At 42.3% G+C, this 15,820-nt stretch overlaps 1 protein-coding gene across 10 annotated transcripts in view; it reads left to right on the forward strand.

The window, feature by feature from the left end:
* skap2 (src kinase associated phosphoprotein 2) overlaps positions 1-15,820 on the forward strand; it is an 83,575-nt gene that overhangs the window by 52,153 nt on the left and 15,602 nt on the right. For 9 of the 10 annotated variants that reach the window (XM_069194705.1, XM_069194701.1, XM_069194707.1 and 6 more), the window contains exons 11-13: positions 4,462-4,574; positions 12,274-12,376; positions 12,602-15,820. The exon at positions 12,602-15,820 is cut by the window's right edge and continues 1,752 nt beyond it. In XM_069194705.1, coding sequence (XP_069050806.1) covers positions 4,462-4,574; positions 12,274-12,366 — 206 coding nt within the window. In that variant the 3' untranslated portion in view covers positions 12,367-12,376; positions 12,602-15,820. Of the gene's footprint in view, positions 1-4,461; positions 4,575-12,273; positions 12,377-12,535 lie in introns of all 10 variants that reach the window. The other variant, XM_006636054.3, reaches the window with a different exon arrangement.

Genomic DNA, 15,820 nt, shown 5'->3' on the forward strand with positions numbered 1-15,820 from the left:
TCCAGCCCTGCTGTGAACTCCCAGGTGCTGGACTGGGAGCCTGACTGCCAGCAGTAGTTTTCACCTCATCTGTTCAGAACTAACCTTTGTCCCCTGGGAGACAGTTAACTTTGTAATACAAGTACCCTGGTTCACAAGTAGTGTGCGAGGTTGACAAGATGATTTCTTTCTTGCTGGGCAGTTCCTGACATGAACTTCTCACCTCTCACAAGAATGCTAGAATATATTTCACCCCCTTTTATGCACTTCAGACTACTGCATGTAAAATCAATTACAAGAGCAAATGTTTGCTTTCTAAGGGAGTAAACATACTGTATTTTTAAAATCTCCCCGCTATTTGAAGAGATTATTTTTTTGTCATGCCAAGCCTACTTATTAAGTCCTTGGATATAAAGAAAGTATTTATGTATGAAGTATTTACAGTATGTTTCATTTGATTATCCCTTGATCAGATGAGATGTTAATCCAAGACCCTGACTCCTTTCCCGGTTAAAACCAACTCTGGGCTGAACAGCCTGGCCTCTCTGAAGCTCCTCTAGTTTCTCTCTCCTGCCCTGATCTGCTGTGCACTGCGAGTTCAGTGTGGCACTTCAGTACTCCAGGGGTGGGTGAAGTGAGTCACCTCCTATATGTGAAGTCCTTCCAGATGAAAAGTGCTTTATAAGTGCAAATCGTATTGTTCTAATTCTTATAATAACAGTTATTGCAATGATGTTCAGCCAAGGTACTGATTTATTTCTCCCAGAGTCCAGTCCTGAGGATACCGACAGCTGTCATGTATTCTTTAGAGAACAGAGCCACCTATTCCAGTGTGGAATGAAACTGGAAATCCAGTTAGCCGACAGCCCCACTATCGGAGAGTTCTTCTCCCGCACTATTTCATCACGACTCAGCAGGGCAGCTGAAACCCAGAACTCACAGACAGGGTAGATTCAGTGATTTCCGTGATTGCATTTCAACGGCACAATGACAATATCCCAGGGTTTATTGCTGTTCTGGAATGGCTCACTTTTATTCAGGTCATAAACTTTTCTTGTATGTTGTCAGATGTTCTCTGTTGTTCTGTGAAGGGCTTTTACATATACTATACTGGTGAAAATCCCTTATGCATGCTTAGTATAAGTATTAGTATGAATTATGTTAGTAAACAACTTCTTTGAATTTGGTCTTTAAACATCTTCATTTTTTCAACCCCATTTTTTCCCCATTATATATCTTAATTAAAACCTATCAACGTGTACTTTCATATTTCATTTTATTAGTGAAACATTACAGGGCCTCTGTTGCCTAAATTTCCCTGGCAGCTGCTTTAGAGACAGTGGGATCTGTTCGTACAACGTGAGTAATCACAGTGGAACTGCACATAATGAAATTACAGATTATCAAGGGGGCTTGTCTATTATAAAATTACTAATTTAGCATTTCTTATCATAGTAAATCCTTTCACTCTTTTTCTGCCAGACATACCTAATTCTGAACCTCTTCAGAAATAACAGATATTGATTCATGGGATTCACACCAGTGAATGGAAACCATGTCCGTTTCAGCAGAGAATAAATGAGCGAAGATTAGAGTGCTGTAGTCTGTTGGTGATGTAGCTTTTCTATGCCTTCTGAGGATTTTGAAATCCTGCTGTATCACAGTCTTAGAAACTTAAAGAGGTGGTTTTATTAAAGTCTCAGTGCCTGTTTGTGTGCAGAGTTTGAAATTGAATGTATGGCTGCAGCGTTAAAACAGAGGGGTACCATCAGCTCTGGGGTGGAGCACACATGACCTGATCTGGGGTGTGGTTGTTCCTCAGGCTGGGGATGTCGCTGTTGCTCAGGGAAGGGCCTAGCCCCTCCAGGCCAGGAGAGCTCCAGCACTGCTGCTGTACGAGTCCACTCAGCAGCTGATCAGTGCAGAATCAAGGCTGTGCTCTTGTCACTGTTTTCGGTCCCAGTGCTATTGCCTCTATGCACCTGTAAAGCTGTAATCCACCATCTGAATTCTGAGCCAGATCTGCTACTAAGATCTGTTTTACTTTGTGTTTTTGAATGACTTGTTTGATAGAGCTATATACTGAATGTATCAATGATTCAAATAAAAATTAATAGTTTTACAAACTGGACGTGGCAACAGTTCAAAAGACCTTGTTCGAAATAGGCAGCTGGACCTTAATCATCTTTCATTCCTTCTGTGTGACGCCATCGCTCAATCTGCTCATTCAGTCAATGGTGCAAAAACAAATGAACTTGAGTACGACATCGCCTTTATTTACGTTTCAATTAAGATGCGTCTTTTGGCACAGAAACTGGAGACACGTTTTGTTTGCCTATCGATAGTAAAAAGGATTTGGGGGCCCTGATCATGTTTTCAGATTATTTTTAAATGCTAGGAAGTCTAAACGTCTTCAGACCGTGCTGACTTCGCCCAGCCTGAATGTGAACTGTTTTGCTGCAACATTTTCTCCACTCAGAATGTCTCAGAATATTGAAGGAACTGAGGAGCTTCACTGGAGCTAAAGAGAAGAAAAGACCAAAGTTCAGGATGCAGTGGCACACAGATACAGTATGCCCATGTTAATGTATCACACAAACTTTGATGTACATGACATTTGCAAGTTGTCTGCAGGCTCTCCTGTTTGGAATGAGGCTCTGAGTAAAATCCTGACGGTGTAAGCGAGTCGCTCCTTCACCATGTTGGCTCCTCAAAAGAATGATTGTAACGGCCTCCTTGGTTGTCACAGCACAACCTGTCGCTGTTCTTGAAGTGGCAGGAAGTCTCTCCCAGGGGACACAGTCCTCAACAGGTCATTAAGGAAGAGGATCATAAACGTTTGTACCATAATGTGACAACCGGCCGATTTGCAGTAGTGGCCTGATTATAATGGCCATCAGCTGTGGCAGCTGTATTTCAAGCATAATGTAATTCCATAATCATATACGTGATTCTTTTAGAAGCAGCAAGTGTTTCTTAGCAGTCATTTTTGAAAGTGGTAATTGCTGAATTAGCCAGGTTTGGAATAAAATATTTCTAAAAGCAAAAGGTTTGTGGGGTAAAAAAAGGAAACTGAGCTTTTCGTGCAATAAAAGTAGCATGATGTTACGTAACCTCCGTTACTTCTAAATCCTCGGATGTAACAGCGAAATGAAATTATTGTGCAGGAAAATAAAACAAGCATAACTAAAATAAATGAATCATTTATGAGGTTGTCTGCCCATTTTTAACAAGACGGCGACTTGTTGTCAGTCACCAGGACCAGCCCCAGGGGGTCGAGCTGCTCCTGCTGCAGCGTTTCCGCACGGAGAGAGCAAACAGGTCTGGTGCTGCCTGCTGCTGGCCAGCTCCGAGCACAGCAGAGCACACCACACCAGACCTCCAGTCAGACCACTGAGCCCCCAGTTAGACCTCTGAGCCCCCAGTTAGACCACTGAGACACTGGTTAGACCTCTGAGCCCCAGCTACACCACTGAGACACTGGTTAGACCTCTGAGCCCCCAGTTAGACCACTGAGACACTGGTTAGACCTCTGAGCCCCAGTTACACCACTGAGACACTGGTTAGACCTCTGAGCCCCAGTTACACCACTGAGACACTGGTTAGACCTCTGAGCCCCAGTTAGACCACTGAGCTCCCAGTTAGACCTCTGAGCCCCCAGTTAGACCACTGAGACACTGGTTAGACCCCTGAGCCCCAGTTAGACCACTGAGACACTGGTTAGACCACTGAGCTCCCAGTTAGACCTCTGAGCCCAGTTAGACCACTGAGACACTGGTTAGACCACTGAGCCCTGAGGTAGATGACGGCACGTGCTGGAAGTCATCTTGGTGAAGTCATTTCTTTTCGCAGCAGATCTGGAGGGGGAGTGCAGGCCCACAGTGATGGGTCAGAGCCCTCCAGCACCCAGGAACAGCTGGTCACCCCAACTCCAGGGCTGCAGTGCAGGGCGGGGCTGCTTGTGTGTGCCTCTCAGTTTTCCTTGTGATTGTCGATTTTGAATGAGCCTTCAGTGTGAAGAAAGAATCGTGTTTCCTGTCCTCAGGAAAGTCTCCTGGAAGAGCAGCTACCTGCTTCATAGAACGTGCTTATTTCCTCATTAGGACTGGGAAAATAAGCACAGTTTGTTGTCATCATATCCGGCCGTATCCTGTCATTTCATTCCTTCAGGATCTATGATGTCTCCCTTTAAAATTCCATGTTTCTTTCGTTTAGAGGACCGTAACATTACGGTAACAAACATTTATACTGGGTGACATCGGAAGGTTGTGAAAAAATTCTATTCAATAGAGATGACCTTTAAAAAGGTGTGAAGTTCAAAATTATCTTTTTTTTTTTTCGCAGGCATTGCCGTTTAAATGGAAATGTGTTCTCTATGGCTGGGGTAGAGGATGGGGGTGTAAGAAATTTTAGTTGTTTGAAATCGATTAAAAATCGTAAGTCTTCCAGCCGTGTATCATTCGTCTTTATCTCCATTTCTAGTGAACAAGAGCACAGACTACAAGAGCTACTACCAGGGGCTGTGGGACTGCACGGGGGACCAGCCGGACGAGCTGTCCTTCAAGCGAGGGGACGCCATCTACATCCTCAGCAAGGTAATCAGGCACGCCGTCGGCCCGGAAACCGGCCGTGGGAACAGCGGGATGGGAGGAGCCAAGAGGAAAGGAGCCAGAATCTGCGGTACTGCAGCAGGCCGGGGGAGGAGTGTCGAAACCTGAGATCGGCCCGCACTGTGCCGGCATTTTCCCACTCTTCCTCTCTCTCAGGGCCGCTTCTCGCGCCTGTGTGACGCCGGCCTGCTGATCCTTCGTGTGCTGTTGCACAGCACCCGCGTGTTTGCTGAAACAGCTGCAACATCTCCACATCTGTAACACACCCAAAACACTTCCACAGCTGTAACACACCCCAAACACACACCCCAAACACTTCCACAGCCGTAACACACCCCAAACACACACCCCAAACACTTCCACAGCCGTAACACACCCCAAACACACACCCCAAACACTTCCACAGCCGTAACACACCCCAAACACTTCCACGGCTGCAGACAAAGTGTTGTTAGGAGTCGTAAGCAGAGTGAATGTCAGTTTCTAGAGCACATGGAGGCAGAGCCAGTGGAAGTGTCTGGCATATCAGCGGCTGAGACATGTTTTATTGCCTTTACGAGCCTTTGATCTGTGTGAGTAATTTTAGCAGGGGGGGTAGTGTGATTAGAGTGGTTCGACAACCACATCTGCGTGACACCCTATCGCCTCTGTGTGTCGGGTTTCTGGGCTCTGTTCAGAGGAAAGGGGAGAGAGAGAGAGGCAGAAGGCTGCCTTTGAATAGTAACAATGAAAAAGAAGATCCAGATAATTTTCTCAAAAGCTTGCAGGAGACATTTCTGCTGCCCAGTGAACTTCAAGTGAGCTCTCAATTGCTGCAAATTGACACTGGCTTGTCCTGTTCAGGTTTATTGGCACTCTTGTGCATGAAGCTGATGTCAGATAGTGGAAATGCAGAATGGTAGGAAGACTGCATTGAGCTGCCTCAGAAGATTCGATTATCATTTGACACAGCAAAACTATTATCTCAGTCGCGGTTTTGCTGTGAACTCTTCACCCTCAGTTCAATCTGCTGCACAGTCCCTGCATGCCATTATCGCAGTGGGACACACGAACGATAGAAAACCGCAGACAGCGCGGATCTTTTCACATTCAACTGCGACATCTAGTGGCGTGAGAGGGGATAGGTTCTTGTGCGCGTTAGTGATTTTAAAGCTTCTGTTTATGTTCAATTCTCTTTTTGCTTTTTTCCCTTTCTCAGTTGCTTGATAGATTGTGTAATTTATATCATAGTTTGAAATAATCTGAATCTCCTGCACAGGTTAAAATTATTTTAATCGTATCATATCATGATCACTGGCTAAGAGCGACACCTTTTTTGTGCAGAAATTGCACAAGAAAACCGTTTGAAATCATTTTTAATGAGCTTGTATTGTCATCCTTAAATCTGATGATTTCAGCAGCCTACTTATTTCAGCAATATCTGTAGGTGTTTCAGTGCTGCTGTCGTAATTTCACCTTGGAGGTCTCTCTGGTGGCTTCAGTGAACAAAGCCTGAATTGTTAGAGGGGTTTTAATTACAGCAGAATATGAATCTTTCTCTAATAGCAGCCTTGACATTTGGAGTTCAGGCAGGACTCTGTTTTTTTTTCCTGTGTTTTGGACTGTTTAGACGTAATGAGCAATCCTGGAAGGCGTGAAAGCTGGTTCCTATCTAGGAAGACATATGGGTCAGGTTTACCGCCAGCCGTGAGCTCTACGACAGTGAGGACGTGTGATGATGTGTAACTTTAAACTAAGCAGAGAACATTTGCAAGCAATAGAGGCACAGTGGGCTTGTTTCACCTGCACCAGAAAGGCCTGCTGTGAAGGACAGCTTTTCCTTAGAAAAACCGCTCCAGCTGCTCCTCAGCAGGCCTGATCGCACGGAGGAGTCTGGGACGCGGTGAAAACACAGTGAAAGTGCGACTGATCTGCTGCTCGTTGCACCAGCTTAGTTTTCTCCCTTCATAACCCTCCCATTTCACCCTGAATCTGGGGGGACTTGTACATCTCCTTTGGGTGGCAATGCTGTTCAATATTGCTCAGTATGAATCTTTCTCCCATCGTCTTGGTGAGTCTGTGGCTCTCTTCATCGCCTCAGGGTGAACCAGCGGCTCCTGTCACTGGTGTCCCATCCCGTGATCTTACAGCAGCGACAGCTCGGAAACAGGAGTGCCCAGACCTCATCCCCATCTTCTACACGTTGTGAAAATACATTCGCTTGTATGCTCTTGCCTTTTAAAAACGCTTAGTAATAGTGAGCTTGTTAAATGGAATTTAGCCCTCAGTAGTTAGGAATACTGAAAGCACTTCTCCCAGGGTTGCTGTCTCAGCTTGGGCTCAGTTCAGACATGTAGCAGCTGGTTGTGCCTGAAGTGAGTACGAGTTCCAGTTAGCTGTCGTCTGGGCTTCTCCTCACAGGAGCTCTTAAGAACCAGGGGCACGAGGAGGGTTTCAAAGGCTGCCGTACTTTATGTATTTAAAGTATGTGCATTTAGAACTGCTTGGATCATAGATAAGGACTGACAGCATAACAAGCACACATATTTGAAAGATACAGAATTTAACTGGGCTGATTTAAAAAAGGCTGCAGTGTTTTCCGACTATATTTAACAATGTATTGTTTTAAAATTGCTTGTTTTCTTGTTTAATATTTAACATTTAGGTTTTCTACCACTTTTTTTTGGCTTTTTTCATTTTTTTAAATCATTGAAAATAATCCATAATTATTCAGTACTGATAATTATTAATATTTTATGCACAGGAATAGATCTAGTTATTTTTTTATCTTAGGCTGTCATCCAGAATATGATTGTTCTTGTAATAGTTTTTCTTTATCTCAGCTTCTCAATGAAAACTGCTTTAGAAAATTTAACATACAGAAGGATCACATAAGAAGTACACTTTTTGTAAAACTGTATATTTATAATGTAGTAGATTGTTTGGGGTTGTTCAGGTGACAGACTCCAAAAGAAGTGTAGGACAATGCCTGACATCCTGAGTTTCAGCAAGCCCTTCTGTATTGAGGAATACTGTATGTTTTTTGGGGGGAGGAATCACAAATCTGGTCATTAAAATCTACTGGGGATATTTTTTTCCAGTTCCTCCCCTACTGCCTCTGTGAGAAAAGTGGTTTTATCTTCTTGTTGCACAAATTCACTTTAGAAAAGCTACACTCAGATCCGAACACTGTAGAGTTACACACCCGAATATTCCTCATCCCTCAGCAGAGCGTTGTTAAATTGCCCCCCTGGGCAATTTAATATATAAAATCTCTGTACTGTAAAATTGAATTGCACAGGACAGGGTTAGAATGGGCGTGCTGTCTCTGTCCCTCCAAGCTGAGAAAGTGTCCTGCAGCAGTGCCGGGTCTCTGTCACAGCTCTCGCAGGAAGTCAGAGTGACTCCCTTGGTTCCCGCCAGCGTGATCGTTACTGCAGAGCGTCGTCGTTCGATTGGTTTCTACTAATCGTTCTGTTCAGACAGGGGACGTCGGAGACAGACCTTTTCTTATGATCTTATGCATCTCGGTGTTTATTGCACTTTCCTAAAGCAGAGTCATTGTGTGCGTCTGAAGGCCCTGAGCCCAGTAAAAAGAGCTGGCCAGTACTGGCAGAATGCAGCTGCTGTGGCTCTGGTCCTTGTCCAGCAGAGGATGTGCCCCCAGGTGCCCAGAGCCGGCGAGTGAAGGGTGGGAGGCACACCGACTGGGACCCAGTGTCGCCATGGAAAACCGGTGCTGGGAAAAGCGCTGCAGAATGGGAGCTCTGTGCTCACTTCCTGGAGCAGCCTCATTAGGCTTTCCTGAGCACATTTCAGAAATGCCCAGACAGGGTGTGAAGCTCCAAATGTGCCGTTCTCCACCGCTGTCTCTTAACTTTTCCTGACATCACGCTGGGGTCTCTGACAACTTTACTTTTAATTTGGACAAATTAGGTGTGCTAATTCCTGGTCCTGTAGGCCTGTCATTTCTGCAGCCTAGCGCGGTCCCTGGTTTTCCTCACAGCTTCAGCTTCCTGTTTGTGCTGAAATCTCACTTCAAAGATTTCTGCACTCTCCCCCTTGAAAGGCATCTCTTATGCTACAGGCTCTTGATGGGTAGTGTCAGAGTTACACTGCAGTTCACAGTGTTTCATTACGTACTATTGCCGTTTGATTACTCGGGCTGTCAGCATGAATGTTACTCCAATTGAAAAAATAAAGTAAGAATTTACAAGTCTGTTGAATTTCCTGGTAAATATTTTTAAACGAGTTACAAGGGACGTTTTTTAATTATTTTTATTTAATGTAGTTAGGAATTTATAATGTCGATGCATTCTAAAATTATTTTTAAACAATAACTTGACTTTTTTCACATGTAATTTAATTTGATGTTTTTTTCTTTTTTATTAAAAGATATTCAAAATGCTTATTTAAATCATACAGAAAGGTAGCAGTAAGCCCGAGGTACATCTAAGCAAATTACCCCTGGAGGTGACTTTTTACCTGGAGTTTGATTTTGCATTGTAGATGTCGTCCATCTCCCTTTGCCAGGTTTACAGTCTGGCACACAGTAGGTTTGTATTGTTTTCCCAAAAAGATTTTCTCATTGTATTTCACTGTAAACAGTACAGTATCTGAAAGGTCTAGAGAATTGTAGATTTCCAGCTCACACCCCACACAAGGAGAAGGTGTGGACTGAGAGTTCGGATGAGCCAGTGTGTTTGTGTCTGACGAGCTGGTCCCCAAAACAGCAGAGCAACGAGGCCCCAAGCTATAAAAGCATCGGTTGTATTTTTTATTTACTGTATTTGGTGTTTGCCTGCTTCTGATATGTTCACAGATAATGGTTCTAACTATAATTAAAGACTGAAAACTGTGAGGATAACCAGCCTGTTTTTTTTGCAAATCATTTTTAGGAAAGAAAAAAGTTGTGGTTCAGTGAATTACCAATAATGGATAATTAAGTGAAAACTTAAAGAGTCACATTAATTTTGAAAAGGCCACTCATCTCCTGCAAAATATTTTATAATAAATAGTATGATTTTTATGCTCTGAGGATATAATGGTGAAACATACTACAAGTTGGGGTTTGTAATTGTTACGATCAAATTAGCGAAGGCTCCTCTGCAGTCGAAGTGTGAATCAGCAAAGCCCATGATGCTGCAGAGCTGGGCACTGTGATCTGCAGTCTGTGGATCTGTAGGCTTTTGTGATTAAAATCAATGGGTATATTTTCATGTTCCTAGATACCACTTTTCACATAGAGGATATACACCAGCAGTAAACTCATGTGTAGCCGCTTCTCTGGCGAGAGGGAATCTGAGCTTTAATAAACCTGCCGCTGTCAGATGCAGAAATAACCCAGTAACCACATAATGTACTCTTACAGTGCATGAGTGATAGAAAATAATTACATATCCTGCGAAAGGAGGTAATATGTCTGATAAATTGACGAGTCCTATTTCCTGTAGATTAAAGGACTCTATATTGCTTTATTAATTTCACTGATGTAATTCTTACACACTGATGTGTAGGATCTTTGCTTACTGAAGGAAGCCAGATGGCTGATACATAACAGCACTCCTGTACAAGGGAAGATGGGTAAGATATGGTGCTGTACAGGCAGAGAAGGCAAGTTTTTCTATTTTTATATCAATGAGGTTATCTTACTTGGGCCTGCCTAGTACTCTCAGTGGTCTACTGTTAGTCCCTGACCTGAGACCTTTCCCCACTTGTTCACTTAAACAACCGCGGAACCGTCAAGCAGTTTGTAGTCTTTTCAACAAACTTTGAAAGAGACACCATGACTGTTGACTGAGAGTTAAATGTCATTATTGTGAAACGATAAAGATTTTAGGCCTAACATTTTATCATTTTTGAAAAACTAATTTAGGTGAGTAGGCGACTTTTTTGCGGTGATTTGAATGATTTGCATGAAGTCTGTGGTTCCTGTTTGTTTAAACCACACATAATACCTTGCAACAGACAGCCAGAATACTCCTCGAGCTCCTCTGACCCAACAGCTTGCAGTGACTCTTTCTCACAACAGAAGTATCAGGCCACGTTCCTGCACGTCTGCCACCTGTCCTTTAAGGGAAAAGGCTGGGTTTTTAAGAGGAATCGATACCCTGAATTTATCCTGAAGCTGGATAAAGATTTACTTATAATTTTAATGCCAAGAGACAAGCTTCATAATAAAACAAAATGAAATACAAATTGAAAACAGGCTCTGCAAGACGCTGAATGGTTCTGTAATGCATTAAGACTCCATACCTGGTCGCCGTCCAAACCGTCTCAGTGTTTGCTATTTTAACATTTCGGCAGTGGGGTGTAATGGGTTTAACTGGAGTCCGTGTTGCTCTTGGGGCCATGCAGAGAACAGCAGCGATCCAGCCTGGGCTGCAGAGGGCCTCTCTGTGCCAGCTGTATGAGGGAAAGCAGCATGTCTATACCCAGTGCAGGTTTTAAAACCCACTGTCTGAACGCCTCCTCATCTCAAGCCACATGAGCGCCAGTGATGCCCTGAAGACAGACGCGTGCGCTGTGCCCACTGTCTCACATGGCGCTGGTTTGCCCTCACAGTGCAGGACACACCGGGTGCTACAGGGGGCTCTTCCCCTCCCCACTCTGTCCAGGACACACCGGGTGCTACAGGGGGCTCCTCTTCCCCCTCCCCGCTCTGTCCAGGACACACCGGGTGCTACAGGGGGCTCTTCTCCCCCTGCTCTGTCCAGGACACACCGGGTGCTACAGGGGGCTCCCCCTCCCCCTCCCCACTCTGTCCAGGGCTCACATCCTGTCTGCCCTCACTTTCATTTTCCGCTGCCCGGCTGGCGAGAGAGGTGGTTTTCATTTGCAGGCTTTACTAAACACTGTTCATGCAGGTCGTGCTTTCAACTGGGGTGAAGAGATACTTCACTTTTTTAAAGCACTTCAGAACATTGATCTCTTAATATTTCTTGGAAGGGGCTCTGTTGCTAGATCTTTCGGAGATGCTGCGTGGTTCAGTCAGGAAGATGTCTGCCTCGTGTGTTCACCAGTTAAATAATCGGGCTCAGCCTGGCATGTAGTAGCTAAGTAATCTGTTCTTGATTATGGTCTGCTCATGCTGACCTTGAGAGAATCTCTGCTCCACTAGGGAACACATGTTCTTCATTAACATGATATCTGCGGCTCTGCTCAGTGCTCTCTCCCTGTGCATTTTATAGCATCTGAATGCAGAACAGGCTTGAGCATATTAGTTTTTCAGGTGGAGACTGTGGGAGATTCATACAAACGGGAATCTCTTTTCAGATAAGATAAAAGGGAACATGCTACATTAAAGCTTTTTTCGGAATCAATTGTATTTTTCTTTTATAAAATTGGACTTGAGAAGGTTTTTCACTCACTGGCAACAGCTGGTTCTTGAAAATAAATGTCTCCTGCTAAAGTAAAAAAGAAATGAAACAGTTTTTCAGTTTGTTTGGGAAGAGTAGGCATTTCGAAATAAATGGTTTGAGTGTGGCATGCCAGATTTCGCTCATTTGGTTCACTAGTGTTACTGACTCAACAGTGGCTCAACACAATGTGCCCTTTAAAAAAACAGAATCCAGATTACAAGTCAGCAATTTAAAAAAAATCATACACTGTGAAATTCGACCGAGCGCCAGCCTGTTCTGGACAGCCTGGTGTTCTGTGGGTTCTGGCTGTGTGAGTATTGAAAGGCGGACTGTTCTTCCCACAGGAGTACCAGAGTTTCGGATGGTGGGTTGGAGAGGCGAAGGGCTGTATCGGCATCGTGCCCAAAGCGTATTTAACAGAGATGTACGATATATAAGGCAGCTCCGGTAAGTATGTTTGAATCCTGCTCTTCTGTTAGAAACAACCACTGCTTATGGCCACACAGGAGACCGCTGTGCTGCTGTACAGCATGACGCTGCCAGCTGGATGCCTGTCCCACCTGCACGTCGTCTGCGGTCCATTTGATCTGTGCTTGTCTTTTTCAGACCTTTTTAATGTTGTGTCTAACCTGCCGTGACGGTTGCTGCTAAAGATATGAATATTGTTGCCAGAGTGACGTCAGGAGTGGAGCCGCCCGGGTCTGGACAGGGGCTGCTGGGACGTCCTGCCTCCTGAGCCGGGCCTCATCACACCACACGTCCGCTGTGAGGTTTCTGCACTGCACCACTTATCTTCCCCAGAGAAAGGGACGGTACTATTCCTGTAACATGTTGCTCATGAAATTAATTCAAATGCATCAGCTATCAATCTTGATGAGCTCAAGCAGAGCCGGTTAGCTCGAAAGCATCAGCCTGCATATAATCCGGATTTTATCTCTTTACAAGTATTGTTTTTCAGGTCATATTGAAATGAGATACAGTAAAATTTGCATCTTTTGGCATAATATATAAAAATAATTTCTATTTATTTTTGAATGCTTGCTAAACAGATAATTTAGTGCCATTTGTTCTTTAAACCATTTTGTTTTCACTCCAGCTTCTTCTTACAGAGTATCTCTCCAGTGTCTTTTTAAAATAAAGCTTCTTGTTGGATTCTGTGAACTGGCTGCTAATGATTTGCTTGGCAAGTGATTTTTTTATCAAGAAACAGTGTAAAGGAACAGTGTGTGACTGTGAGTGACGATCTCGGGTGTCCATGTGCTGCATCAGCTTTTTGAAACAACAGAATTCAACACTAGGTGGCAGCAGAGGTCCAATCCTGATATGGGTTTCTCCTCCTCTCAGTGACCCTTCCCAGCCTGCTTTGTGTCTGTCCTGCTCAGCCAGGAGGCGGGGTGTCAGTCAGGGAAAATATCATGCGGGCTAAAATCCTTTTTAATCGTTTTCTTATATTACACAGCTCGGTTGTGAGTGACACAGTTTGACTCTTCTTTTCTCAGCTTGGTTTTTAGCTTCTCAGATAAATGAGCCATAGCTCTCTTAAGGATTTTACTTTTTAATATGGTATATTTGATATATAAAATTAACTTTATATAGCACAAATATAATAGCAGTACAATAATAAATAAAGGTTCAGAAAGCCCCTAAATTAAAGTAATTTGATGTTTAGTTCACATTATCACACACATAGTCCTCAGAGTTAAATTACACTTTTAAAGACCTATTTCCACATAAAATCATTTAATATAATGTTGATATTATACAGTATATACAAAACTTTAATGACAAAAACAAAGAAGTCAGGGGGGCATCCTGTTTTTATATTTTCGCTTGTCTGTCCAACAACAGGTTTTGACTCAATGGTTAAACACATCCTTTAAGAATCGTTATTTGAAAAGTTGCACAATTTCCTTACTCAAAAGTAACATTAATATATATTTTGTTTCAAATCATAATTTATTCAGAAGACTTCAAAAAATACATACCTGAAGCACATGACTGCGTTTCATTTCATTTACCAGCATTTCTGTGATGGTGTATTTGACAACGTCCACAGTCATTTACGAACTGTTTCATTCCATTAGCTGGTGTATAATAGTGCACATAGTAATTACACACATATCCAGACTGAGCAAGCAACCTAAATGGAAACTATATTAGAAAGATTAAATTTGATAGTCCTGTGGTATTAAACCAATAAATTGAAATTAAAATGAAATATATATATTATCAGCCTTGGTACCTCTGAACAAGGTATTGTTAATGTTTTTGTTTATTGCATAATAATTCCTTTTATTCCTTCCACATAAATCTGTGCCTTTTTCCACCATTGTGTTTTAAGGAATGATTGTAGAGATAATTATAACGGAATTAAGTCAATAATGAATCGCTTTCCACCTTGTTATTTTTGTGTACTCAGAATCTGTCACTAAATCTTGTAATAATGTTCCACCCTGCAAATTTTTAAGGTTCAAATAAAGTTTAATTGTTTGCAAACTGTTAAAATGCTAATAATTCAACAGCCTGCTGTGTAACTAATGAAATTACTTTATGATTAATTTGAAAAATAGAGAGTTGATTGTAGTAATTAAACAAAACAAGGTGAAGTAAATGATTCTAATGCCATCTGGCCCCTAAACTGAACCAAAATAAATTAAATGGTGCCATCAAGTAAATTTATTTAGGGAAATAAAGATATTGTAATAGAATCATTGTAGGGATTGTGAGGATGTTGTGAATTACCAGAGGAGTCATTTGGGGGGAGTTTAGACTAGATTTCCTGTTTTGTGATTTGGAATATCGTTGTTCATTCCATAGGTAACACATTGAGCACACGTTTTAATCGCTGTGTTGCAATGGTTTTGTTTTAATATATTACTTTTTCATTTGAAGGTGGTGCGGTATTATTTTGGGGGGTATTCCTTTTACCTCTGTCCTCAAAGATCAACGAAAGGGAACTGTTTGTTTTTATCTCTTAATGTTATACTCAAACGGTGTCTTCTTACGCAGCAAAAAGAGAACAATTTGATAAACTTGAGTTTTTTATGTGCTTGTGAAATTGTTTGTTTAAAGGATTAACTCAGAATAATAAACAACTGGCACTGTAGAACACACTTTTAAACTACGTACTTTGAAAGACATTAAAAAAATTGAAGTGAAATGCATGTCTTACCAAGAACAAAGCACTATTAATGTGTTTGCTTGTGGCTCTTAACGATCTAAATATTTCAAAACCTGTGCCTTTAAGAAGGCTTTTGCTGAAAATACAGAGCTGTCATTAAGTCGTCCTGGTCTGCACAATCCAAAATACCCCCTAGCTCTATTCACAATCAGCTCCTTCATGATGACAAGTCAGTGCAGAAGGAGTTAAATGTAAATTGTGTAACAAATTGGCTATATAATGTGGCACAATATTCCGAAATGAAGTGTAACATATTTAGTAGAAAATAAATTGTTAGCTTCAGAACAGTGTGTTATGCGTTCAATCAGTTTGCATGTCTTCTCTTCAAAACTCTTCATCATCTTGACAAGAGCCATTTATATTGTTATTATGATTTTACATCTTTTCAGCCCAAGACAGGAAAGTGTCTTTGGTATTACTTCTTTGTTGTCAGTGTTGAACACAACAAACAGGCAGTAGTGTGCTTCGATTTCAGCCACTTCTGTTCCTCTTTGAAAGCGTTCAGTCTTTAAACCTATTGAACTGACCTTCCTTGTGTTAATTTCATTCTTCTCCCACTTTTTTGAAATTATGCATTAAATAATTATCATATATTTGATCAATTGTGAATTAGACTGCATTTATATTTATACAAGGAAAAGCTGAATTTCTGTAGGAGACGTATAATAGTAATAATCTTCATCGGGCAGACCACTTAGCAAGCTTATTTT

This window comes from Lepisosteus oculatus, chromosome 10, assembly GCF_040954835.1.
Source record: "Lepisosteus oculatus isolate fLepOcu1 chromosome 10, fLepOcu1.hap2, whole genome shotgun sequence".
Taxonomy (NCBI): domain Eukaryota; kingdom Metazoa; phylum Chordata; class Actinopteri; order Semionotiformes; family Lepisosteidae; genus Lepisosteus; species Lepisosteus oculatus.